Source organism: Chaetura pelagica, unplaced genomic scaffold, assembly GCF_000747805.2.
Source record: "Chaetura pelagica isolate M959 unplaced genomic scaffold, ChaPel_1.0 scaffold314, whole genome shotgun sequence".
NCBI classification, from domain to species: domain Eukaryota; kingdom Metazoa; phylum Chordata; class Aves; order Apodiformes; family Apodidae; genus Chaetura; species Chaetura pelagica.
The window spans coordinates 1,395,893-1,423,836 of NW_009953218.1; the positions used below are offsets into that span (position 1 = coordinate 1,395,893).

The following is a 27,944-nucleotide window of genomic DNA, read 5'->3' on the forward strand; positions in this document are numbered from 1 at the left end:
CGCCGAGGAGCGCGGTCCTGTGGGTGATGGAGGGTTCAGGCGGCATCTGTTCTTGAGGTGTTATGGGCTTAAACGTAAAAAAGTTCTGGCGTACTCTGTGGGGTATGAAGCGTTTGGGTGCTGTTCCTTGCTGTTCAGAGAACGGCCGGGTCGCTTTCGCTCTCCGGTGGGGGCGAATCCCGCCGCGTTTCCCCCCAGCAGCGGGTTGTGCCCCGGGCGCTTGACACAGCCCTCTCTGTTCCTGCAGGGCCTGAGCGAGTACAAGAGAAGCTTCAGATGGAAAGCCCCGGAGCTGTGTAGCCCGTCCCAAGAGCAGAAGCCCCTGTGGGCAGGACTTCGGTCGGATCAGCTCGGTAAGAGCCCCCGAGAGCTGCAGCCCGGGCTGCAGGAGGGCTGGGGGGGTTTGCAGTGACCCGAGTGCCTGAGCACAGCGCGCTGGTAGTTTGTACCCGGTGCACTTGGTACAGCTAACGCTGTGTTCTCGGTCGTAATTTAGGGTACGTTTTTGAATGCCTTATTCTTTCTGGCTACACTGAAAGTTTCTTTTATTGTTAGTGTTGTTTATATAAAACCTGAAAAATGCGTGGTTTCTGACATGCAGGCTAAGCTGGGTCCCAGATGTGAAGCACAGGTGCAGTGTTAACCCACACAGGGTGTGCCAAAGTAGGCATTGGGTTACCTGTGGCGTATGGAAACAGTAAGTAAAATGCCATATTTAAGAGGAGACGGTCTTGGGGCAAAGTTTGATACAAAGTAAAATTGTTATGAGGACTTACAGGGACAGGTAACTGAAAAAAACACAACGAGCATTAAAGGGAAAAGCTTGTGATGTTGTGTCTAGGAGTTGGGGGTTTTAGATGTTACCATGGCGGGAGAATGTAGGGTTGGGAAGCAGAAGACAAAGGAAATAGCACCTGGATTAGAAGGCCTTTAGGGAGTTGAGGAATAGGAGTCAGGTGGAGAGTGATCACAGCTGCAGTGCTTTGAAAAGGAGCAATAAAAACATACAAGTTATTGTAGTGACCCAAGACAGATTAACCAAATTGTGCCGTTCAGTGCAGTCATACTGTGCAGTCTGTAATTGGAGTGCAGTATAGTAATTCCTGCAATATGATAAGTGTTCTAAATCATGGCCTAGTAATTAAGAACCAACTACTGGGAGTATGGTTTGTTTTCAGTTGAGATACTAGATGTTTTAATAAATAATTTAATCTTGCTAGAGATTTTGCTTTATATATATTACTGCTTTCTCCCATTACTGCAAAGTATGTACTCCTTTAACCTTGCTTTCCCTAGCATATGGCTCTGTATGGGTACCTGTATTGAAGAGTTGAACTTCCACAAACATTCTGAAACACTCAAATTCATTAATTTATTTTAAAAATTGTTATCTGTGCTTCTTTTCCAGTCAAACTAAACTGTAAATTTTACAAGACTTTCAATAAAGTCACAAGGTAACAGTACAGCACTTTCTCCTCCATCTCTTCATTATTGTAGCAATGTTTTGGTGTGTTCTTGGTTTAGTTTTCCTACATATTTCCTACATCTCTGCATTCGTTGTCACTCCCACCTCTTTTTTTGGCCGTTTAACCATCTACATCTTCAACTGTCACTCTTGACACCTCATAGGACTTGCAGATTCTTATTGATAATTCACTTATGGTTCTTTATGTTGAAACACAAAGTTTCAATTTTAAGAATGACGTGAAACATCACTACAAAGAGTTTAACAGCTGCAGATGCTCTGAGTTCCTTTCTGCTACTTTTCCATGTTCTTCCACTGAAATTATTTCCTGCCACCTGTATGTGTAGTGAGATATCCAGACCTTCTACATACCTTTCACTGTAGGTTGTTTTCTCTTTCTGTGTTGCTTTTTCATGAGATAGGAGTTCTCTCTCTCCTGCGAAGTGCTTCTTTTGGACAGTTAGGGGCCTTCACTTATTTTTCCATCGCAGTTGAGGCCTTTGCAGTTAGATTATGCTTCTCACTTTAGATGTGTTCAGTCATTCAATCCTCTTAAAATGGTGACGAAATTTTATTTTTATCTGCATGTGGAATGGCAAGCACTTCTTTAAATGAGCTTGGTATCTGGTTTTGTTACATAGTCTTTTTACAGTACTGTTAAAAAGTCACCAGCTATCTGAGATGGTTTTAAATCACAGTTGCATTAGATGGATAGGGGTGTGTCATTGTCCTGTCACAATCTGTGAGAACCTGTTTAGCAAGGTGTGTTGTGCATGTGTAATGAGAAGTGTTTTTGGCATTCTTTATCACTGCAGGTTGGTTATCCTGTATCTGTATTAACCACATCATTTTCACTGGCTGTGTTATTTTTGTTGTTCAGGTCCCAGAATCGAGTAGCAAAAGATTGTCCCGTGGTTATGTTTGGTTTTTTATACAAATGGTCCTGGAGCACCATGTTCCCATCTCTCTTTAGTGGAAAGGAAAGGCATTTGCAGATAGGTAAAGAAGACAGACTTTGACAGTCATGTTCAGAATTCATAGACTGTAATTGCTCCAAGATACTAAAATATTTTTTTCTAATAGTAGTATGATAGACTTCAGCTTGTTCTTGTAATTGATATTATGTCTTCAGTAGACTGTTTTTTATTAAACCTAATGTGTCTTTTTCAGGAATCACAAGAGAACCAAACTTCATTTCCAAGAGAAGGGTGCCTTACCATCACCCACAGATTTCAAAATCCTTTGAATGGATAGCAGATTGTGATTCGAATGACCCACTTGAAACTGAGGCTCCTAAGGCTGCAGAGTTGCACACAGACCATAACAACAACAATGTGAATCAGGAAAAAATTGATACACCAGAAGGACCCAGACTCCCCCCAGAAGTTCAGTTAAATTATGTAGATTCCAGAGGTGAAGCAGCTCTTGCCCTTTCAGAAAACAACATGAAGAGATCAGCCTCTGCAGCTCCACCAAATCAGAATGAAGCATTTGCATCTCCAAAGAAGGAAACTGAAAAAATGGGTAATGGGGTAAGGAAAGATATATATATATATATATATAGTTTTAATTGGCCAGTATAAGAATTACTAATCTGATATTTACAGTAATACCCTACACTAGCCTCTCTTGTCTAACTCTCTCCTTAGTTCTGTATTTTCATGTTCTTTTATGTTGTAACTTCTCTGTTGGGAGAACAGTACTTTTGAGACCAGATTTTGGTTCCATTTGGGTCAGTAGGAATTTTGCCCTTCATGTGCTGTCCCTACTGATTTCAGTTAAACAAGGATTTAGCCAATAACATAGTGACTTTTTGGGGTTGTTGGCTATAATGAGAAAATCTACTTTGCATTCATTTCGTTCATACAACCAAAATACAAACTATTGGTTTGAAAGTGTGCATTGAAAGATACTTGACTTGCAAAACATTGTAGGAAAAGGAATAATCAGTGTTGTGGTGTTGTTTTTTTTCTGCATGTGTGTGTCATCAGCTTCAGAGAGTCCTTCAGAGGAAAGCAGGCGTGAACATTTCACATTTAAATACTTTCCCCAGAAATTCTGAATATCAAAGCCAATTTGTTTGGAAGAATCCTCATGAAAAGTCACCAATACTTGCAGCTGAACAGGTAACTTTTAAGAATCCAAAAAGTAAATGAATACTTTCTTCTGAGTATCAGAGAGTTGTAAGTGGGGCAGAGTCTAGTTGGAGACCTGTGTCTAATGGGGTCCCGCAGGTGTCGGTACTGGGTCCAGCCCTGTTCCGTATATTCGTTAATGACCTAGGTGAGGGGATAGAATGTATAATTAGCAAGTTTGTTGATGATACAAAACTGGGAGGGGTGGCTGACACACCAGAAGGCTGTGCTGCCTTCAGTATGACCTGGACAGGCTGGGGAGTTGGTCAGGGACAAACTTAATTAAATTAAAAAAGGGCAAATATAAAGTACTGTGTCTGGGGAAGGGCAACGCTGTGTATCAGTACAGGTTGGGGCCTGACCTGCTGGAGAACAGCTCTGGGGAGGAGAACCTTGAGGGTCCTGATGGACAACAGGCTGACCAGGAGCCAACAATGTGCCCTTGCAGCCAAGAAGGCCAATGATATCCTGGGGTGTATTAAAAAGAGTGTGGTCAGGAAATCAAGGGAGGTTATCCTCCCCCTCTATTCTGCCCTGGTGAGGCCACATATGGAGTATTGTGTCCAATTCTGAGCTCCCCAGTTCATAAAGGATAAGAAACTACTGGAAAGAGTCCAACGTAGGGGCCACTAAGAGGATTAGAGGAATGGAACATCTGCCCTATGAAGAAAGGCTGAGAGAGCTGGGCCTGTTTAGCCTGGAGGAGACTGAGGGGGGTTCTCATAAATGCTTATCTAAAGGGTGGGTGTCAGGAGGATGGGTCCACTCTCTTTTCTGCAGTGTCCAATGTGAGGCCAAGGGACAGTTGGCACAAGCCGGAGCATAGGAAGTTCAAGTGAAACATAAGGAAAAGTCTCACAGAATCACAGAATCCTAGGGGTTGGAAGGAACCTCTCAAGATCATCTAGTCCAACACCTCTGCCAGAGCAGGGTCACTTAGAGCACATCACACAGGAACTTGTCCACGTGGGTTTTGAATGTCTCCAGAGAAGGAGACTCCACAGCCTGTCTGGGCAGCCTGTTCCAGTGCTCTGTCACTCTCACAGTAAAGGTTTTTCTGATGTTTATGTGGAACCTCCTGTGTTCCAGTTTGCACCCATTTCCCCTTGTCCTGTCACTGGTCATCACTGCAAAAATCTTGGCTCCATCGTCCTGATGCTCACCCGTTACATATTTGTAAACATTGATGAGGTCGCCCCTCAGTCTCCTCTTCTCCAAGCTAAAGAGACCCAGCTCCCTCAGCCTTTCCTCGTAAGGGAGATGTTCCACTCCCTTCATCATCTTCTTGGCTCTGCACTGGATTCTCAAGCAGTTCCCTGTCCTTCTTGAACTGAGAGGCCCGTTTCTTTACTGTGAGAGTGACAGAGCACTGGAACAGGCTGACCAGAGAGGTTGTGGAGTCTCTTTCTCTGGAAACGTTCAAAACATGTCTGGATATGTCCCTTTGTGACCTGCAGTAGGTGACCCTGCTCTAGCAGGGGGGTTGGACTGGATGATCTTGGGAGGTCCCTTCCAACCCTGACTAGACTACATGTCAGCGAAGTTGTTGACTTTCCAAGATTTCCTTTCTTCCTTTTTGATGGGGGTGGGAAGGCTCCAAACAATGCTGTTATATAGTGTTTTTTCCTTCTTTCCAATATACAAAAGTGCAGTATAATTAGATTTGTTTCTCTGTGATTCTTTACTGTAGTCAAGCCAAATTATTTGTTCTCCTTGGTTGTATTTCATCCTTTCTAATGGCACCATTATCCTCTGTTTGCAGTAATTTACTGTAGAAGTGCTAAGGTCCTACTCAATGTTACCCTTCATTTTTATAATTTTAATGTTATCTAATACATGGCTAATAAACAGATGAATGTTCAGGTGTATCTGAGGTGTATTTTCTTTCATGAGAACTGCATATACTTGAAAGTGGAATCATCTGATTTTAAGATAGTCTTGTGGCATTTTGATGTGTATCATGAACTTTTGGACTTTGTAGGATTGGAAATGGTGCTATTTCTAATCAGACCTCAAAGGGAAACTCAGATTGTGAGACAGCTTTGTGTTTTCATTTCATTGTTACTGGCATCAAGACTTGGGAGCCTTGGTCCATCTTTTGGTCATTTTACAGTATGAAATAGGGACTTCTGCTTTTATTTTTGTCTTCTGTTTTTTCACTAGGAGCATACACATTAATGAGATTATTACAGGTAGCGCTCTGTTTTTACTGACAGGTTCAGTAAAAGCTTTCAGAGGCAGTGTAGGTTGATAACTAGGATCAATCATTATAAAAACTGTTCCTGTCTTTTTCTTGTTGGAATGTGAAGCAGGTGTACTTACTTCGGTATACCTGTTTCCTAGCAGTGCCTTGTCCAAGGAAAACTCACCGAAATACATGACAATACTATAGAGGCTGAAATACCATTTGAGAAAGAGGCAGGTCCCAGAATGTCATTTTATGGAAAATTTTGTAGAGAATTCAGTTTGATTCTATTAGAAATGATCAAATCAGTTTGATAATTTCATTATTGATGCTGCAAACGTGATTTTTTAGAAGAAAGACTGCGGAATCTAAAGTAGCAAACTTCTTTTTGCACAGCTTATACAGAATAAGAAACCATGAGTCCATAGGCACTATAAATCCTTGGATAAATTGAGAAAATCTAAGTACGTAGAAGTGTTTGCATGTTATAAACTTAAGATTGGAGTGATGGTAAAAATTAGATGTATTAACAAACTGATTTTCTTTTGCTGTTGATATGATGAATTAATAAACCTGAATACTGAACAGTGACAATACCTTTCCCTTTTAAGAGATTATGTGAAAATATCAAGGTTATCCAAATTAGGTTACAAGTCAGGCCTAAACTCTCATAGCAAAGCTGGGTAAAATGTATTCTTGTGACATCTGGCATATTCTTTTAATTCAGGCACCCCATGAGGAGATGATACCTGACCACATAGTAGGCAAATTCTCTGCTTTGGTTTGTAATGTGGTATTGATTGGAAAACAGTGGATAGCACAGTTACCAAGCCCTAAGTACTCAGTTCTAACAGAGTAGTTGCCTGTTACTTATGGTCTGGATGTGCATTGCGGGCTCTCAGAGAAGTTTTATGTCAGACATTTAAAAAGTATGATCCTGTGTACAACTCTGAAGGTGAACTGTTTTCTCAAGTAAAGAAAACCTCTGTTAGTGAACTCCACTAAAGACAGTGTTTGACCACAGGGTTTAACTGTGTCTGACTTGGTGACTTTAAAAGTTTCTCTTCTGTTTGTTGTAGAAGTTAATTGCTCTGCACATGCTGTATTTGTACTCATTACTGTCTCTGTGTTCATATGAATGGTCAACTGATCTTGAAAATTTAGCCTTAACATAAGCAAATCACACTTTTTTTCCTGTGGTTTTCTTTCCCCAAAGATTATTAGCAACACAAGTAAATCCACACCTCCATTTAAATCTCCTGCAATTACTACAGAAACTGCACATGAGAGAAATTTTAAAGCGTCTCCTCCTGCTAAGGATCCACAAGAAGAGAGAGGTGGTTCAGAAGAGAAAGAATTTCAGGTTTGTGAACAAGTTCTTACTTTCTTAAAAGAAAGGCCTTAGTATACTTTTTGCTACACTTTTCTATAATGTGTGATTTGGTTTATTCTGGAATTTTTAAATTACATTTTATAGCTGTTTCTAAAGACACTGGACTTGGTGATTTTGCCATAAAAGTCTGAAAATAGCACTGTACATCTGTTTTCTCTTAGGGGTTTCTGTAGTGGGTTCTGTAGTTTTTGTAGTATATTTGCTCAGTTTGCAATGATATTTTAACTGTGTTTTTCCTGTCATCTTAATTTGTGAATTTTCAAGTAGGTCCTTTTTTTTCCCTTGTGTTTTGTTGTTGGTTTTTTTGTGGTGTTTTGTTTTTTTTAATTGAAACTTCGTTTAGTTATTAGGGTAGTTTCTGAAATGTAAATCTCTGATTCCTACTCTCATTAGTACCAGTGTAAGCTCTTGGTGTACAAGAGGGCTGCATGGGAGATCTGAAACTTTTTCGATCTCATAAGTCAGACCTAGTATGAATTAAAAAAATATAATTTATTTATGGAAGATGTTATATAGTTGGAATTGATTTTCATCCAGTAGTTGTAATTGGAAGAAACGTGGAGGAAGGGTTACAATTCATTTGCCTTTGCCTTGGCAAGTTGAAAGGTAAGTTATTGTATTTATCACTAGGCTATAACAGGGCATTATGTAGCCTATGTAGGCTCTTTTATTCAGCTCAAAACATTAAAATGTCTTTTATGAAAGTAATTTGGCTTTCTGAGGCCTTGCATTTTCTTGTCTTGCTGTTGATGGGCAAACTTAGGTGGGTTTTTAGGAAACATGGCTATGGCGATTTTAGCAGATACATTTAACTCAAAGGAATTGTTTGAGACTGAGACTTTGTAAAAATACGTGAGAGCAATTTGGACTGCCTGTCAGCTAATGTGTTTTGCAAGGTGGACAGGCAAATGTCTGTTCTTGTAGCAAGCTGCCAAGTACTGTTGCCTGAATTCCTGCAGGTTAGCTAACTGTCTTTCAGGTAGAAGGACCACATGAGTCTCATCAGTACCCATCTCTGTTCCTTGATAAAACATAAAGAGCCATTGTGAGAAACATGTTCACCAGCACCATTGCAGAGCAAAACTCATACTTAACATGGAGTGCCTGTGGCTCACTGTAAGCTGTTGGTACATTTGAGGTTAAGATGATTATTCGCTTGGAGGCTTTATAGTTTAAAATTCAGAACTGCCCAGTGCTTTTAATCTCTTCTAGCATTGAGGAATTTTTTATGCCCTTTGGCCTCTTTTAGCAGATGTGAAGAAAACCTGAAAGGCCTGAGGCTTTCAAGAAGCATTTCTTTGTGATATTGGAAATTCAGGTTATGTTTCCCAAGAGAGCTAATAAAGTGAAGGAAGAGATGGCATGAGAAGGGAAATTTGGTGAAAGTGTCTAGAACACATTTTAATTATACTGGTATCTCTTCTCTGGTTAATATCTTGAAAAAAGGAGATTTTGGTGGGCTTTTTTATTTTTATTTTTTCTTGAATTTGAACAGTATCTGAAGATCTCTCGCAGAATCAGAAGTGGAGCATGAGATTTCTGAGAGAATAAAATAAGCAGGAGAAAAACCTCCTTTGTGAAAACTGAACAAGTCAGGCTGGAGCCTGTATAAACCAGAATGGCAGCAAATGAAATGTTTGCTTTTTAGTTTATTATAAATTGGTTTATATTGCTTTGACTATAAAGCTAGGAGTTGTTTTTTTAATTTAGTACAGATTCCAGAAATATGTTAAGTTTTGCACAGCTCAGGTTAGAATGCACAGGCATTGTATTATTTTACTTCTGTGTTTTGTGTTAAATTCCTTTTGTAGAGCACATAATCTGACTAACTGAATGTTGCATTCAAAATCTTAGCTTTGACGTTTTGCTGGTTAGTTTTTGTATTAGCAAAGGTATGTAAAATTCTTCTTTGTATTAAATAAGCAAAACAGCTAACACTAAAATAAATTTCATTTTATTAATTTTAAAATTAACACAATTTTGGTAAAAACTTGATGTAAGAAGGAATATGAGGGTTTTTACATTATTAGCTAATGTGGTACTTTAAAAATTATCTTTGCCTTAGAGTAAGAGGGAAGAACCACTTCAAAAGCCAGCAGAAGATACAGCAAAACAAGGGAAATTGGAAGAGAAACATCCTAAACAAAAAAATAAGCAACATATCAGTCCAAAGCCCCTCTCTTTACGTACAACTCGTAGGTATGTATAAAATTGGAAAACCTAGCCTAGTGAATAGGTGTACAGAAGCATAATACTTAGTGATGGACAGTGGACCTTGAACTACACCATGCTACAGTTGTAGGTGCAAATGCCCCCTTCCAGTGTTGGGATTGAGCTTCTTGTGGGTACATCTAAATCTGGTGTTCATTTCCATGTCCTTCTCTGGGCAGCAGAAGGGGAAGCTTTGTAACCACCCTCATTCAGTTGAACCTTCTGATGCAATAATAATATTAATACCTTTAACGTGAATAAAATGAAATTGGTGCAACACTGCTGATAAGCATTCAGCAAGAGCTTTGGGTGTTGTAGTTGCCTGTCAAGTTGCTCTCCTGTGCTTGTTCTCCATGCCGTAAAACTGTGGTGATTGTACTTGATTTCTGCTTTTTCTAGTCTGTACCACCTTCTGTCCCAGAGTAATAAAAGCGAACACATGAGGTAAAGGGAAGGAAATAAATCTGTCCCATTTAGGATAATCTGACAAGCATTGAAATGAAATGAAATGAAATTGTATGTTACTGAGCACCATCAAAGTATCTTTGTCTTCTGCTGCGTGCCTATATCGGAGGAACTGATGTCATGTTTCCATTTTCCCACATCTGAGAAATGCCAAGAGAAATAAAAGCCTAGAAAGGATGTAGGTTTTGAAATGCGTAACTAAATACATCTCTGCTGTCTTTGTGCTTGATGTGTGTCCCAGTGATTGCTTTCATTCACATGGCTTTCTAGCAGTGTTAAGGCGTTAGATTAAAGATGGGAGGGAGACTTATGTAGGTCAGAATGATGTTTGATAGTGGGACAAATGCAATCACCCAAAATTCTATGAAATAAAATAGATTTATGAAAAAGTGAGTGGATATAGTGTAGTTAAAACCTTTAACTCTTGGTTTTCATAGCTCTTTGATGCAGTAAATTGTAGTCTGTTTTGCAGTGAGTAGCGTGTACAATTCTTGATCATTTGCTATGACATTTTTCATTTAGGGACAGATTCCTACCTCTTACGCCTTCATTGCTGTAGCACAGAACAAAAATTTCCAAAACAGTCACTAGGCAAATAGCTGTCCAAATGTGGAAGTTCTCAGTATGCAGACAGGACTGTTACTTGCAGACAGGACTGTCGCTTTGTATGCAAGCTGTACTGCAGCAGGATGACTGGGATCAAGGCACAGCAGTGATGATTTTTTTGAGCTAATCCATTAGTTTTATAACCAAAACTGAAGGAATTATGTCAGTTTCAAAGAAAGGGACATATGGAAAGAAATTTTGAATATGAAGGGGTTTTTTATTATCTAACTTCAGACTTTTATGATTGTCACAGTTTGACTCAGGTCCGACAACAATGCTCTTGATCCCCCCTCCCCCCAACCCAGGTAGGGAAGGAGAGAGAGAAAAAGAGAGAGATTTGGCTGGATTGAAAACTAAACTACACAGCTTTAATTAAAACACTAATGAATGATACAAGAAAATATATACAATTATATACAGATATATTCAGGTATGGGCAAAAGCCTCTCGCCTCCCCCCCCACCCCAGCAACTCCCACAGCACTTCCCTGAACTGGGAAGAGTCCCGAGGAATCCTGAAGCTGCTGCTGGAGAAAGCAGAGAGTTATGGGGGTCAGGAGAGATCAAGCCTGAGGATCGACGGTGATGGATGAACAGAGTCCTCCCTGGACACCGGCCATGGACGGAAGAGAAGGGGAGAAGAAGAAGGAAGGAAATTGTCTTCTGTGATCTCTGACCTTCCTTTGAGCTTACGTAGATATATGGAATGGAATATCTTTGGCCAATTTTGCTGTCTGTCTAACTCAGCCTCCTACGGGGGGGGCACAGATCTCCCCATAGTGTCTGAGCCGGCAGAGTGCAGGTGCAGCCTTGAAGCCTCAGTAGTTAGAAAAACATTCCACTGTCTTATCAGCCTAGCAGAACACACTGTTGCTAGTTACAAGAAATCTTACTGAAGGAAAAAAAAATCAGTAAAAAGAAAAATTGGCTTCATCCTGGCTCAAACCAGGACAATGATCTATTTCTGAAGAAGGACTGAAAATGAGGGTTTTTTCATTCTGTGCTGTATATATTAAAGTTGTTAATGTTGTCAAGAAAGATTAAAACCAAAACCCTCTATAGATGCAAACTGATAAATCCACAGTTCAATGCTTAAGGACTTGGAAGTATTGCTTATTGTCTGCTTTAGGTTAGATGATGTTAGTTTTTCTTTGTATGGATGTGTGTGGCAGAAGGGAAAATGAATCCATCTTTTCAAGTACAGAGGTCTTTTGAAGATCAAAGCCAGTAGGGCATAGTTAGATGAATTATACTGACCATTGTTCTGGTAGTCAGATGTTTTTAGCCTGGACAGTTCACCCCACCCATATGCAGAGTGCCTTCAGAGTGGTGTTCATAGAAGGAAATGTCTCAGACACGTTAGTGCCAAACCAAGCATTTTTACTTAAGTTCATTTTAATCAGTGTTTAAACCAAGATGCTGCACTTTGCATTGAAGTAATTGAGGTTTATGTGTGTTCTCTGCTGATTTGGTTGTCAGGGCAAAAGCTTCTGGCAGAAGGGTTGTGAGGAAAAACCAAGAGGAGTAGCTACCTACTTGAAGAGCACCAACTGTGAATGAGCTTTGTCAGAGCTTTTCTAGTTCTATTGTTACGGATGAGCTGTGTTTCAAAGCATGTGTTTTTCACATCTAGGCTCTGGCATTTAATTATGAATACCCTTAACAATTGTTGATGTAACGTTAAAAGTACTCTTAAAGAGTCTTCTGGATATTAAGCTCTTTCTGTCACTTTCTGTCTTTTTTACATGTTTTGTTCTTGATTTCTTAGGAAGGTGAACACTGAATATAAGTCGAAGTTTTTGTCTCCAACCCAGTATTTCTACAAAGATGGAGTTTGGTCTCGTATTAGGAGTAAAGTTCCCAACCAGGTGAGTATCCTTAAAAAATCTGTAGCCTGAGTGTGCTTGTATTTTGGTTTTTAGTTGCAAAAAGCCTCAACGTTTTATTTTACAAACACCACAATTCAAAGTTGTTGTTTGGTTTTTTTTTCTTATTTTTTCTTGCTATATATTATACTGACTTGTCAGAACCTGATCGTCTTTGTATACTCACCTTGGGAGCTTGAGTTTCTAGCACTATGAGTGAGTATAATATATAGCAAGAAAAAATAAGAGAGAGAGTGACTTAAAGAATATATTGTGACATCCACAGTGAGGGGGGAGTTTTGTTTCTTTCCAGATACAGAACCAAGTCTCTTGGAGATAATCTCAGCATTGATATTCGGCCCAGCTTTAACAAGCAAGAGTTCTCAAAATGCAGAATTGGATGATAGGAAATTTCAAGGGGTTAAAATGTATGTATTAGCCTAGGTCAGCTTGGTAGTCAGGCTCAGTTTCTCAACTTGCCATGCTGAATCCATTCAACGCAGTCAGCTGAATTCAGTCAGAAACAACATAAAATCAAGAATTTCTCTTGCAAGTTTCAGCCAAGAAGTATTTTCTTGCAGTTTGTTCAGTAACCACAATTGGTGTCTTACTGTACTGGAAGTCATTTGGCAGAACTATGAAAATCTGAACAGCTTCAGGAACATAGGATTTCTCAGCAGCATTATTGAATATGATTTCTAGAACTAGTCAAGTAATTTAGAACTGTTAGCAGTGTGCTAAGAAACGTGTCAGATTTCACTGAATTGACTTAGGCTTCTCTCAGCCTAAAGAGGGAGCCTTTGTGAGACACTGTGTGCACCAAAGGTGTGGCAAATACTTGAAAATGTGTGTTTCACCGTCAGTTGAGAACAAGCTAATGCAGAAGGTAGAATTGGAGTGGATGGCTCATGGATGTGAACAGGTAAAGCAGGAACTGTGTGAGCAAAGCAAAATAAGGAGTTCATTCACTACTTGCCATCAGCAGGTAGGTGTTCAGCTATCTCCAGGAAAGCAGGGCTCCAACACGCCTTAAAGTTAGTTGTGAAAATGAATGCCACCACTCCAAATGTCCCCGTTTTCCCCAGCTTTTATTGCTGAGCACAACATCATATGGTATGAAATATCCCTTTGGTCATCTGGGGTCAGCTGTCCTGGCTGTGTCCCCTTCCCATCTTCTTGTGCACCCCCAGCCTCCTTGCTGGCAAGGTGGTGTGAGAAACAGAAAAGGCCTTGACTCTGTATCAGCACCGCTCAGCAATAGTGAAAACATTCTTTGTTGTCAATTCTGCTTTCAGCACAAATCCAAAACATAGCACCATAGGAGCTACTATAAATAAATTTAACTCTATCCCAGATAAAACCAGTACAGCATATCAAAATAGTTTTGCTAGTACACGAAGAATAATATTTTACTTGTATAAATATGTTACTACTGTGTGTGATTCTTTCTATATGTTGTTTTTTTAATTTGCTATTGTCCTGTTAGTATTTCCATATGTATCACTGGGATTTATATAATCCCTAAAAAGAAGCTTTCCGTGGGTGTAGTGAAAGCAAAGAGCACGGTTAAAGCTTGGAATTTTCTAGTCTTCTAGACAGGTTGGAAGATAACCAGTGTTAATTCTTAAAACCTTCTATTAATACAAGAATAAAAATCCTGATTTATATGATTGTTGGCCAGGCTTTTTGTTTTTTTAAGCATCCATCAATATTTTTTGGTATAATAACTACTGAATGGGATTCAGCATGGCTAAAATAGTAGGACTGAAGAAAAGCTTTCATTCATGGTTGAGACATAAAAAAGAATCTTGCCATTTGAGAAATATGTTAACAGCAGATTAATGTAAGTATGCATAACTTGAAAAAAGTGTCAAGCACATTGGTTTTGCAATAAAGCAACAAAGGTACTTTGGCCATTTACAGTATAGGCTGCTCAACAGTCCTTTTGGTTTCTAAACAATTCCATACCTATTTCCAGTAATTTTCACTGACATGAAGAGAAATCTGCAAAGCTGTATCTAATCTATACCTCTGGTTGATTGTTGAGACTCTCCCTTGCTGCAGGTGCCTACAGAACCTCTCTCTCTCTTAGCGCGAGTGATTAGATTATAAGCACTGACTGATTCAGTCTGGTTTCCCCTCGTAGTTGGGACCACACATGGATAACTTTGGCTCCAAAGCAGATTTTTTAAAGTTCTCAGCCATAGGGAGGCAAAGACCTTAATAGAATCCTGATATGACCTTAGCCATAGTGGTCTGTCCTAGGCTGCAACTCTACAATATATTATTAAGGGTTGTTTTCAGCAGCGAAAATATTTATTTGAATGAAAAAAATCTCTTAGAATTGTGCTTCTGAAAAATTAATGTGGGCAATTCATAATCACAGTAGGACTCTCTGGGACCTGTACCCTGTTGAGATAATGCTGCCCACTGAGTGACTGAAAGAGACAGTTGTCTTTGTACTTCTTCACAATTCACTGGAGACATAGTATTCTTCCTTCCCCTGCAGTGTCCTGTTGCTCTGGATTTATATTCCTTCTGCTTGTGGCAATCGTAATTAATTTTTCATTCTTCTACTTAAAGTGAATAATCCAGTAGATCACTTGCACCTCAGGCTTCAAACTCTTCTTAAAATGACAAGTATATATTTTTAATGGGCCATTCTTTGGAAGTTTCGTGGGTCAAAGTGTGGGTTGTTACCTGGTGTAGGCTAAGTAGGTTTCCATCTGCTGCATCTGGTTTAACAGAATTAGGCCCACTTAACTGTTCCGTGCAGGAAGAATGATGCAAAATCTATAATGAAAGAAGAATAATTAAGAAAAGCCATGAAAAAGTTCTAAAGGAAGTGTCAGTATAACTCTTCTGCTCCTTGACAAAATACTTATTTCCTGTGAATCATTTTTTAGTGAGCCAGAAGTCACACAACAATATCAAAAGTTACTTTTAATCATACAAACGTAAAAGTTTGTTGTTAATTTTTCTTCCTGCACTTTAATCGTGTTTGGGTGAAGGACACAAAACTGTGTGAGTGTTGAAACAGTTTTAGCCATAAAAATGATAGTGTAAAATCAGCAGTGTTTTGTCTAAAGGGATAGCTTATCACTTCTATTCTTTTAAGACTAAACCTGACATCTCTTTCTTAGTTACCAGTAGCTTAGGAGGAATTATTTTGGTATCATGTCTTACATAAAATAGAACCCAGAGTTTTCCTGTGATCAGCAGTTCCTCACTGAGATAGGATTGATGTAGCTAGAGAGGGCTGCAGTGTTCACAGCATACCAATTCAGTATTACACATGCACATAGATCTGCTGGCTTGAAATAATAATAATAATAAATCAGTGTGTGTGGTAAATACATTTTTGATGATAAGGCTTGGAGGTCTAAATCAAGCTCCTCAAGCTTGGCAAAAACGGTGTAATATCAGTGCTGATTTATTTGCTTTACAGCTTCTTACTGAATCTCAGGGAGGCAGCATAGAGCTATGTTGACAGGTTTTTTGTTATTTATTTCCTTCTTAGACTGAAATAAAGTTACAAGGGTGATAATAACCATACAGTGTTGAGAAAAAAAGAAGAAATTTTAAAATAATTTTGTATTCCTCTCCTTAGGTATCTCAAAACACCCTAAATTCCATGTGGTATATGGAGGTTGGTTGCAACAAAGTTCTTGTTTCAGTGTTTGGAGCACTGTGTCTCTGTGCTAATGGAAAAACTAGAACCCAGCACTAAACTTATGCATAGTTGCTGCATAACTTTTTGTGCTTATTGAATGAGTAATTGACAATTTTGCTTTGGCTTCATGGCTCAAACATGCTTACTAAGTATACACATTTGTTATTTTTTGCTTCCTTTTGTTGCATTTACTGTGGCATGCAATGTTTGTGCTGTGGGTGGCCCTGTATTATCGGTAACTTGCCTTTCTCCTTCAGCTGCCATTAGCTAATGCAGATACTTAACAATAGCCTGTTAGTGAGCTTTAAACAGACTTACAACTTAATGAAACCTTCATGTGCAGGTGAGAGAACTTCGAGAAAGAGCAAAGGCTTACAGGCAACAAGTAGAGGGAACACACTTCTCCCGATACCATCTCAATCAGATCCTGTCCGATAATAACAGTCTTTGGGATGTGTCTTCAAATTCCAGTTCAGAAGAAAGCATCAGCAACAACATCAGAGCACTAGATCTTGCTGGGTAAGGTTGTCATTCCTGCCTGTTACTCTGCAGCTTAGAAACAGCAAAATGCTGAAAATAGGCTTAGCATAGTTGTGAGATATTGGATGTTTGCTTGTATTCAAGTAATCTCATCTAGGCTCCCTTTCCCCACAAAAGGCTGGACTAGTTAGTCTTTTGAGGACCCTTCCAACCTGGGATGTTCTGCAACTCTGTGGTATGTACATTCTCTAGAGCAGATGAGGGCATTTACCTTTTCACAGAAACATCAGTTGATTTGTGCTCAAATTGCATATGAGGCACAGTCCAGTCTTCTGAAAGAAGAGTAAGTTACTCCTTTATGATTTTCCACAAATGCATATTTAGTGTGGCAACATTAGTCTCATCAAGTCTGGAGGAATTTTGTACCAAGTCATACTGAAGTAATATTATTTACTCTGGAATGATATGAAATATATTTTGCCTATTTAGATGTTATCAATGTCCTTGTCAGGATTAATTAGTCTTGTGGTTAATTAGTCTTAGATGCTGTTTATTTCTGAGATGAAGACTTAGAAACTGGAATGGTGTACATCCATTTTCTTCCTCTCTTTGATGGCCATCAGAATTTGTGGATTTTAAATCTCTTGCTAGGAATATTCAGAATTAGTATTTTAGTAAAATGGATGGACAGCTATGGCTGAAACAGGGAGGAAAAAAACCAACACATTTGAGTATTTTCAGAGATCTGATATGTAAGAACAGTGCCTTGGCTGCCGCTATCTGCGGTGCACTAAGACTGCAGTATGTGTACTACTCGTGTGTGTAGGAGACATTGTAGAATCATAGCATGGTATGGGTTGGAAGGGACCTTTAAAGGTTACCTAGTCCGACCCCCATGCAGTGAGCAGGGACATCTTCAACTAGATCAGTTTGGTCAGAGCTCCATCCTACCTGACTTTAAGTGTTTCCAGGAATGGGGCATCTACCAGCTCTCTGGGCAACCTATACCAGAACTCACCACTCTCATTGTAAAAAATTTCTTCTTTCTATCTAGTCTAAATCTACCCACTTTGAATTTACAACCATACCCCTTGTCCCATCACTACAGGCCCTGCTAAAAACTTTGTTTCCATCTTTCTTATAGGCCCCCTTTAAGCATTGAGAGGCTTCTCCAGGCTGAAAGACTTGAACTCTGAGCCTTTCTGCATAGGAGAGTTGCTCCAGCCCTCTGGTCACTTTTGTGGCTCTCCTCTAGACTTGTTCCAACACCCATTGGTGTGACTATAGCTCTAATAAGTGTTAGGAGATGACATGTGAAAGAGTATTTATTATACTATAATGTGTGATACTAAGTATGGTGTAAAGTTTTTGGTTTACTGGTTTTGGGGTTTTTTTGCCTGTGAAATACAGATCCTCTTACTACTCTAATTTCTGTGCATGGGTCTAATTTGCACAGATTTCTGTGAACAGCTGAGAGTTTAAGTCTTTTGAAAGCTGTATCTGAAGAAGGGTCTTCTAAATTGCTTGGCTTTCAAAATTGCCATTAGACAGACCCTACCCATGGCTCGAGTTAGTTTTTTAGCTCTTGTGATAATCTAACTTTTTGTTTAAATTGGAAATAGAACCTTGATTTTACACTGCATTTTTGGAAATGGTAATCTAGAAAGAGTTTTCATATAATCTAGGTTGAAAATGTATTGTGCGTAAACTTGGTAAAATTTCATTCATTGTGTCAGCTGTACCACTGTTTAATATCTGAGCTGTACTTTTGGGTACAAAAAAAGGACTGATCTGGATTAATGTGTTCTACATAGACGTGTGTATATCATGCAGATCAATGGTACAAAACAGCATGTTCTTTATTACCTAGAGTTTCTGAAAAAGAGACTGCACCAAGCCTTGAAATGCTGCAGCAACCTGATTCCAGAGAACAGCCACACCAGGACAGCACTGAGAGGAAAGATATGTCAGAAGCTTTAACTGTTCCAGTCAAAAAGCGCTTAGCTTGGGGTGAACAAGAAGGTACAGAAAAAAGGGAGAATCAGCAGAGAACAGAAGAGGAAGAAAAACAAGATGAACATGCTGCAGTTGAGGCTCAGCACTTAGAAGAAAACAATAAGAATGCCAACGAAGATAAGAAAATTGAGAAGTAAAAATTAATCTTTTTGTGGTGTATATATACATATATTTCCCTCTAACATCTCAGAAATGTGTAGAGTAACTGATTTTAGTTTTTAAATCACATTTACTTGAGAGGGTATAACCTGGTGTGACACTACTTCTATTTTTAACAGTATGTTAAGGAATGAGAAGGTTCAAGACATTGAACTGGTTAATGAAAATAGATCTATCATTAAGAATACCAGATTTATAACTTGCAAGATAAAAGTTTGTAGAAGCAGGAACAATTCTAGTTGGCATTTTTTTCCACAACTTGAACTTTGCAGTATGTGCCCCTTGGAACAGAATGTTAATAGCGCAGCAGCCAAGTGTATTAAAAAATTAAAGCTCACAATTAGCTTCAAATTGGTAGTGTAGGATTGATAGGACTGAAAGAATAGAATACATGCTAATCTTGTGATTAAGCACCTGCTTTTTGTAAAAAAAAAATTCATGGGCAAAGAAGAAAGGACTTAGGAGAAAAAATAACTAGCATCCAGTAATCACTGGTCATTATGCTTCTGAGGACAGGTGGGAAAAAGGTGGAGAGATCTCCATCCTACCTGACTTTAAGTGTTTCCAGGAATGGGGCATCTACCAGCTCTCTGGGCAACCTATACCAGAACTCACCACTCTCATTGTAAAAAATTTCTTCTTTCTATCTAGTCTAAATCTACCCACTTTGAATTTACAACCATACCCCTTGTCCCATCACTACAGGCCCTGCTAAAAACTTTGTTTCCATCTTTCTTATAGGCCCCCTTTAAGCATTGAGAGGCTTCTCCAGGCTGAAAGACTTGAACTCTGAGCCTTTCTGCATAGGAGAGTTGCTCCAGCCCTCTGGTCACTTTTGTGGCTCTCCTCTAGACTTGTTCCAACACCCATTGGTGTGACTATAGCTCTAATAAGTGTTAGGAGATGACATGTGAAAGAGTATTTATTATACTATAATGTGTGATACTAAGTATGGTGTAAAGTTTTTGGTTTACTGGTTTTGGGGTTTTTTTGCCTGTGAAATACAGATCCTCTTACTACTCTAATTTCTGTGCATGGGTCTAATTTGCACAGATTTCTGTGAACAGCTGAGAGTTTAAGTCTTTTGAAAGCTGTATCTGAAGAAGGGTCTTCTAAATTGCTTGGCTTTCAAAATTGCCATTAGACAGACCCTACCCATGGCTCGAGTTAGTTTTTTAGCTCTTGTGATAATCTAACTTTTTGTTTAAATTGGAAATAGAACCTTGATTTTACACTGCATTTTTGGAAATGGTAATCTAGAAAGAGTTTTCATATAATCTAGGTTGAAAATGTATTGTGCGTAAACTTGGTAAAATTTCATTCATTGTGTCAGCTGTACCACTGTTTAATATCTGAGCTGTACTTTTGGGTACAAAAAAAGGACTGATCTGGATTAATGTGTTCTACATAGACGTGTGTATATCATGCAGATCAATGGTACAAAACAGCATGTTCTTTATTACCTAGAGTTTCTGAAAAAGAGACTGCACCAAGCCTTGAAATGCTGCAGCAACCTGATTCCAGAGAACAGCCACACCAGGACAGCACTGAGAGGAAAGATATGTCAGAAGCTTTAACTGTTCCAGTCAAAAAGCGCTTAGCTTGGGGTGAACAAGAAGGTACAGAAAAAAGGGAGAATCAGCAGAGAACAGAAGAGGAAGAAAAACAAGATGAACATGCTGCAGTTGAGGCTCAGCACTTAGAAGAAAACAATAAGAATGCCAACGAAGATAAGAAAATTGAGAAGTAAAAATTAATCTTTTTGTGGTGTATATATACATATATTTCCCTCTAACATCTCAGAAATGTGTAGAGTAACTGATTTTAGTTTTTAAATCACATTTACTTGAGAGGGTATAACCTGGTGTGACACTACTTCTATTTTTAACAGTATGTTAAGGAATGAGAAGGTTCAAGACATTGAACTGGTTAATGAAAATAGATCTATCATTAAGAATACCAGATTTATAACTTGCAAGATAAAAGTTTGTAGAAGCAGGAACAATTCTAGTTGGCATTTTTTTCCACAACTTGAACTTTGCAGTATGTGCCCCTTGGAACAGAATGTTAATAGCGCAGCAGCCAAGTGTATTAAAAAATTAAAGCTCACAATTAGCTTCAAATTGGTAGTGTAGGATTGATAGGACTGAAAGAATAGAATACATGCTAATCTTGTGATTAAGCACCTGCTTTTTGTAAAAAAAAAATTCATGGGCAAAGAAGAAAGGACTTAGGAGAAAAAATAACTAGCATCCAGTAATCACTGGTCATTATGCTTCTGAGGACAGGTGGGAAAAAGGTGGAGAGATCTTCACAAATAATGAGAGATCAGTTCAGTATGTATATAGTACAGGGCACAGGACCTTAATTGTATCTAGTTACAGAAGTCTCTGGTTTTTACTTGTGCAAGATTTGCATACTTTTTTTGGTAGAACAGTATTTTGTTTTGGTAGATAGTTAAATCTGAATAACTTTGAGCCTTGTTACCATACTATCTAAACATTTTGTATTCCTTCTGGGGCTTTATCTTTGGTCTTGCAGCATAAATCTAAGGGAAGGAATTATAATTGTCTCCTTTGCAGATAATATCCTGTATACAAAACCCAGGCAAGGAAAAGTTGAGATGCTAGGCTTAAACAGAAATTAAATGCAGACTTTCAAAACCATCATCCTGAAAACCTTCTTAAGTTTCTGTCTAATTCTAGAGATTATCTAGTTCATAGATGTGTCTCTCTGCTTGACACTGAAGATTTGCTCTTATCCCTCAATATGTCTGTGTGTGCTGAGATCTGCTTAACAGAGCAGCTTAACACTTGCATGTTATCTAAGCCTGCTTGAGAGCAAGAACTGAGGCATTCTTTACCTGGATGTACTCTGAGCATGCAAGTTCCTTGCAGAGTGGGTGTGAAGCCACCTCCTTTTGAAGTGCATCTGGAAGAAGACAGAAGTAGTAGTGCTGATGATTTATTTAATAACCTGGGGGCTAGAGCGGTTACATAAATGTGGAATACTTGGTTTCAGTTCCACCACATTGACTGAAAAAGAGTCAAACCCACATTCCCACTTCTAAGGTGGAAACCAGGTTCAAAGTTTTCCTGAGTGAGTGCTCCTTCCAGCCCTATTGTTGAGTCTCTGCTGCTGGGCAGCATTGAGATTCATTGGGACAGAGGGAGCCTGAATTTACAGCTTGAGACTGTTTGTGTATTTTATCCAGTTACATTTGAAAAAAAGCAAATACAGAAACCAAAGCTCAGGGACTGGAATCCAGGACTCCTCATTGCAAGCAGATGTTTTAGCTACAGGCTGTTGGTGTTTTATGGCCTTGACTGTCTTTCCTTATGCTTCATTGAAGCGACGTATTAGAAACAAAAAGCTTGAGTGCAAGGCTTCTGAATCCTTAGCTAATCCTTTAATAGTTTATCGTTTTTTTTGCAGTGAGAATGCCTCAGTATTGAATTCTTCTGCAGCGGTGTCAAATTCTCCTGTATCCTTGAGGACAGGCGGCAGGCTTCCTACTCCAAAGCTGAGAGCGCTTGGTGGAGCTCAGAGGACTCATCATGATCTCACTACTCCAGCTGTTGGTAAAAACTTTTAAATGCAAAGGAGTATTTTTAGAACTAAAGAAAAAAAAAAAAAAGACATGTATTAATCAACTTAGTAGGTTATTTAAGGTAATAAAGCATTTTTCATCTTCTCCACTACAATAGGAGGTGCGGTTCTAGTGTCTCCTCCAAAATTCAAGTCTTTGTCTTCGCACCAGAGAGCACAAGGTTTAGGAACAGTCCCTTCTTCAGCTAAGCAAGGTGCAAGAGAAGCTTCAAAAAGAAGGTCCTTTCAGGTGAGCCAGAAAAGGGACTTTTAAAACAAAAAAAAAAAAAAAAAGACATGTATTAATCAACTTAGTAGGTTATTTAAGGTAATAAAGCATTTTTCATCTTCTCCACTACAATAGGAGGTGCGGTTCTAGTGTCTCCTCCAAAATTCAAGTCTTTGTCTTCGCACCAGAGAGCACAAGGTTTAGGAACAGTCCCTTCTTCAGCTAAGCAAGGTGCAAGAGAAGCTTCAAAAAGAAGGTCCTTTCAGGTGAGCCAGAAAAGGGACTTACCATTATACATATTAGTAATGTGCCTTTTAAGTAATTGTGAATAATTTATTTAATAATTATTTTTATTGAGTTGTCATTTACTGTTTTAAAATTTTCAGCATCTGTGACTAAAGTAGGCTGATGTCTGAATAAAGAAATTATTTGGGCTATCAAGCTAAGGGGTTTTAGACTATTGGAGTGACATTGGATGAGCTCCATTTTGTTTTTTTCTGCTAAATGCACAGATTCTCTTTATATATTAAAAAAAGTTTCCAAGAGGGGCTGTTGATTTTCCCCAGTAATGTTACTGCAGTTTGCTACTGACAGAGTACAGCTTCAGGTTCCTGGACTTGAATAGAGGAGGAGAGGTTGGATACCTATGTATAAGATAGATGTGCCATAGTAGTTTCATTCTCCCTTTACTTTTGTGCTTCTTTTACTTTGCAGCTTGCACAGTTACTGAAAGAAAATTAGAAACATTTAGGAGTTGTTTAACTGTCTTCCTCAAAATTGTAGGTTTTTTGTCAAGTGCTGTTTAGTCCATACAAAGACAGCTAGCGCTTCACTGCGTGCATCCTCTGTAACTCGTTCTTTAATAGAAGCAAACAAGATTGCATGAGGAGTTGGTTGTGTTGGTGTAACATCTAAGATAATGTGTTTTTTTTCTGTGAAGAAAATAAGCTTTCACTTTTAAGTGACTTGCTTTCAGACCATGTTAAACACTTGTTATTAGGAATAGATTTTCTTTAAGCTGTCTTGCAAACTTGAAATAGTTTTTCTTCCAGTACCCTAATGAGAAGTGCGACAGTGTAAAGCCAACATTTGCTGCATATGTGAGGATCTGTACTGGAACACTGTATATGAGATGTTGAGGTGGTTTGGTTTTGGCTTGGTTTTTATTTTTGGTTTTTGGTTTTTGTTTGGTTTTTTTTGTTCTTCTTTCTGTTGTGCTTAGCCTGGTGCGGAAGTGGAAGCTGCTTCGCTCCTTATGTCTCCACCTGCTGGGCTTGGAACTTTGGATCCTCTGCCACTTAGGCAGGATCAGCAGCCTCCTAACAGTATTTCTGATGAGCACGTTCTTGCTTCAGCTCATCAAGAGCATTCCTCTACACCTCCTGTGCTGAAGTCAGTCCAAAGCTACTCTATGCCTTCCTGGAGTCCCTCTCGTCGTATTCAAGGGACTCTCAAGGATCCAGAATTCCAGCATAATGGTGGGTTTTTTGCATTAAGTGGCTGTGTTGGAGTGCAGCAGGGTGGAAATGGCTTCTGTGCAGTGTTCAGGCCAAGAGCATGCAGAGCTTGCTGCCTTACACAAAATGTGTTTGTAAGCAAAAGCTTTTAAACTCTTGCTGAGGAAACACGCACAACACCACCTTGGTTTCAGATTCCACTGACATAATTGTGTTTCAGTGACCTGTTGTCTGATGTTGTCTTATTAATTTCAGTAAGTATTTGCTCATTATTAGGCGACAACCAGATGCTGTGGCACTTTTCCAGATGGAATTACCAACAGTGGTGTGTAACTGGGAACTTTTATAGTGTGGTATTATTTTGCAGGAGTTAGGGGTTTCTGAGACATAAGCTCCTTAAATATTTCTGCAGGATATGGGAGAAAAAAATCCTTCTAGAAAAGATTTATTAAACATTGAGAAAAGCCATTTCTTGCTGAGGAGGAAGGAATCTTAACAATGTTTAAGGGTGCTGGGGGCATAAATTTCATAAAGAAAAGAATCCTTCTGCCCCTTAGTCAAAATAAAGTTTATGTGCTAAAGTATTCATCCCAGAAAGACTTTCTGTAGCTGCTTAAGGTCCCACAATTCTTGGTCATTTTATTATACAGATTAGCTAAACTAAAGTAGTATTTCCATTCTAAAATGTAAAAAGTAATTGCCAGATTAAGTGTGATAGTGAAGTCCAGAGATTTCCTCATAAAGAGGTTAGAATCGGTGCTGTGTTCTAGCTCTGCATCTTGAGTGCAGTTCACAAAGTATGTTGTAGCATCTGCCCAAAATAGGTGGAGTAGCCTTATTTTACCTCAACCTAGAGTAAAAGAATCTGGCGCAGTTTTTTGGCACGTTTGCTATTTATAAGACTCATGTTTGGGAAGTAATGTTGTAGCATCTTTAAGTGTTCTAAACTGAAATACTGTCCTTTTTTGAGGTTATTCAAACCTGCCTTTGACTTTTTGTCTTAGGGAATATTGGCAATCCGAAAAGGAGAACTTTCCAGTTACCCCTTCAGGAAAGAAACTATAATGATGAAGGTATTTTGTGTCCCAAAGTATTATTGTATATTATGTGTATATTACCTAGATTAACTTTTGCACTAATACTGGTTTATGTGCTTGCATGAATAACTACTGTGTTGTTTCATGAAGATAATTTGAAAATGTTCATCCTAGTAGTCTATGTATATTAAAAGGTATATTCTATATATAAAAGGTATATTCTAGTATGAATAAGCCATTAAATGTGGTTGAGAATCAAACAGACCATTGTGGCTCAATATGGTTACTATAGCTTGCTCAGTTCCACACCTAAAATAGTTTCTTCCCCACGCATTTTTTTTAAGCCTTTTTGTTGATAGCAACAGAAGCAAACTGCAAAACTATCACAGCCCAGATTGCAGCTGCAGAAACTTCAGATGCAACTAAAAATCTTAAGATAAAGATTTTGCTTGTGAAAAGCACCATATATGCAGCATAAAATTATTCCTCTGACTTTAATTTTCATACATGTATCTCTGCTCAGTGTATTAGGGGTACTTATGACATGCTGTTATTCTGATTGATGTTTTGGTCTTCTTTCTGTTTACTATAAAGTTAATCTGGGGGAGCAGCCAGTGCATCATCTTGGCCCTTTTGTGGGCAGACAAAAATAATTTATTTCAGTGATGTAAGTCAACCAAAGGCACTGTAGCCTCCTTAGCCTGAGCTGCTATACCTTGTTTCTTAGCATGGTGTGTGAGGTTGAGCTTGGTGTGGTGCTGCACTAGTCACAATTACCTGTGTTTGGGTCACAGAGCAAGTTTATATCTGATTGATTGCAGTTTATTTATAAATATACCCCAGAGCAACCAAAAGCTTTTTTCTGTACCCCTTAGGCTTGTTTGCTCCTTGGTTTTAACCAAGGTTCAGGCTGACTCTCTGTTTTACTCATTACAGTTGGCTAGAAAATGTGTGGGTTGTGCAGATGGCTCAGCCAAGCATCTGCATATCTACATAAAACATGCAAAATCCTACAGTGCTCTGCAGCTTCCCACAAGCTTGCTGCACACAGATTAAATGCTGTGACTGCTGTTTCTTTTGCTTTTTTTTCCCCTACAAGCTGAATGATAAAAACAGGTGCAATGTGCCAGCTCACAGATATTTCACATGCCCATATTAGTTAATGTACATACAAACCTGGGGCTTACTCCAATTACGCATCTGTTTGCAGAAGTGGAGCTGGTAGTTTTCTCATACATGGAAATACAGTTGTTAGGCATAGGGTGTAAGCCCGCTACAGGCTGTTTTGATCACTGTATTTCAAGAATTTAGAAATGCTGCTGAAAAGTTAATTGAAGCACTGAAAAAGTACAGGTCCTGTTAGGATTTAGTTGTGGAGTTTTTTGCTGTTTTGCTGGGGGAGGGAGTGGACTGGAAAGTAGTAATACAGTTCTTTCTAATCCATCACAGGACAATGGGTGTAATTAAGGGCATTTTTCATAGGGGCATCTTGACAGAGCTGTAGCAACATTTAAATAATGTTGAAGAAATATAAAGTTGTGATTTAGCAGAGAAGCAGCATCCAAGCTGCTTAATTCTAAGAGTTCTGAGTGTGAAGCAGACCCTGTATTCAAAAAGAAGACCTTTCAAAAGTACTTTTTTCAAGCATGCTTCTTCTTGTCTTTAACATAAGCTTTCTGTTTTCTTCAGAAGACACATTTCTTCTAACAGGTTGTGGCACACTAGCTGCTTTTGGCATAGAAGGGTTCTTCTGGCAGCACGTTCTGCTAATTTAGTAATCTATTACCCTATGGCTGCCTTCTTTGTTTGTAGTGGTGGGTTGATCTCAAGAACGTGCCATTATGACAGCCTAATCTATGTAGAGTTCAGTGGCAGAGGGACTATTGCTGAGGTCTTCTACACAGGAGAGTAAGTGTAAAGATGGCTTGGAAGATTGGGCAATTCCCAGGTGACAGTCAGGATCTCATTCTGTGGTTTATTGAGTTGGGCATGGAGCTCTCTTAAGCTTACCAGCATCCCAGTAGCTTTCTAGTGAAATTCTTTTCCAGCATGTCAGTTACCAAGTACACAGAATTAAAGTGCATTGTGGTATTATGTGCCCTCTGTGAAAGAGGGCATAAAACTGTTTGCGCTTTCATAGTCTGCCATGAATGTCAACTGTGTTTTAAAATGTGTTTAACCTTCCTATTTAGCTTTTCCCTTGTTGCTTTCCCCACAGATGACAGGTTGTCTCAGATTTCTGCTCGCTCAGCAGCATCGAGCTCCCTGGCATCTCAGATACTGGAACGAGCTCAGAAGAGGAAAGATTTCTGGGGCAAGACATAATCTCTCCCACCTGTTGTATAGAAACTATTCTGTAAAATGATTTATTTTTTATAGTTTGTGGTGTACATTTTAAAAATTGTGATTGTAGTCACAATCATGCAGCATTCTTTCACTTACCACTAATATGGCCCAACTTTTAGTACTTGCCATCCCAATTTTAAATTTTAATATTTAAACCATTGTTGAAAATGTAGATCCTTTATATCTGAGAGTTATGTCTTAAATTACTATGTCACAACAGCCATGTGGAGTTTGTTTGTTTGTTTTTTACAGTGGCACCTTTTGCAACAGAGACAATTAATTTTGTATGCAGCATGTGTGTTACTTTTCAAGGTATTCTGCTGCATTCGTGCCGTGTGACCTGGGACAGTATAGAGGGGCAACACCATCATTCACTGAACACCTCAGTTGCTTGATTTTAACCAGCTCTCTTCTATCAATTGTCAGTAAATCACAGTGCTGTAACAAAAAATTACTTTTTCTTCTTGCTGCTTTTAACCTTTTACAAAAAAAAATCTTACTATTTCTTAATGAAACTAATATGGAACAGACAGCAGTTTGAGAAAAGGACATTAGCCTTTGGGGTTTGTTCATTGTCCACAGTATTTTGACTAGGATGACTATTAGAGTTCAGTGGGTAGAGTACTGCAGCTTGT

At 38.9% G+C, this 27,944-nt stretch overlaps 1 protein-coding gene across 1 annotated transcript in view; it reads left to right on the forward strand.

The window, feature by feature from the left end:
- MDM1 (Mdm1 nuclear protein homolog (mouse)) overlaps window positions 1-27,288 on the forward strand; it is a 39,813-nt gene extending 12,525 nt beyond the window's left edge. Inside the window, exons 4-16 of the mRNA XM_009997766.1 lie at window positions 248-353; window positions 2,636-2,997; window positions 3,457-3,591; window positions 9,244-9,377; window positions 12,228-12,327; window positions 15,935-15,973; window positions 16,341-16,516; window positions 18,348-18,626; window positions 22,088-22,233; window positions 22,360-22,490; window positions 23,692-23,947; window positions 24,931-24,999; window positions 27,182-27,288. Of these exons, the coding sequence (XP_009996068.1) occupies window positions 248-353; window positions 2,636-2,997; window positions 3,457-3,591; window positions 9,244-9,377; window positions 12,228-12,327; window positions 15,935-15,973; window positions 16,341-16,516; window positions 18,348-18,626; window positions 22,088-22,233; window positions 22,360-22,490; window positions 23,692-23,947; window positions 24,931-24,999; window positions 27,182-27,288 (2,040 nt within the window). The remainder of the gene's footprint in view (window positions 1-247; window positions 354-2,635; window positions 2,998-3,456; window positions 3,592-9,243; window positions 9,378-12,227; window positions 12,328-15,934; window positions 15,974-16,340; window positions 16,517-18,347; window positions 18,627-22,087; window positions 22,234-22,359; window positions 22,491-23,691; window positions 23,948-24,930; window positions 25,000-27,181) is intronic.
- Window positions 27,289-27,944: the final 656 nt, after the last annotated feature.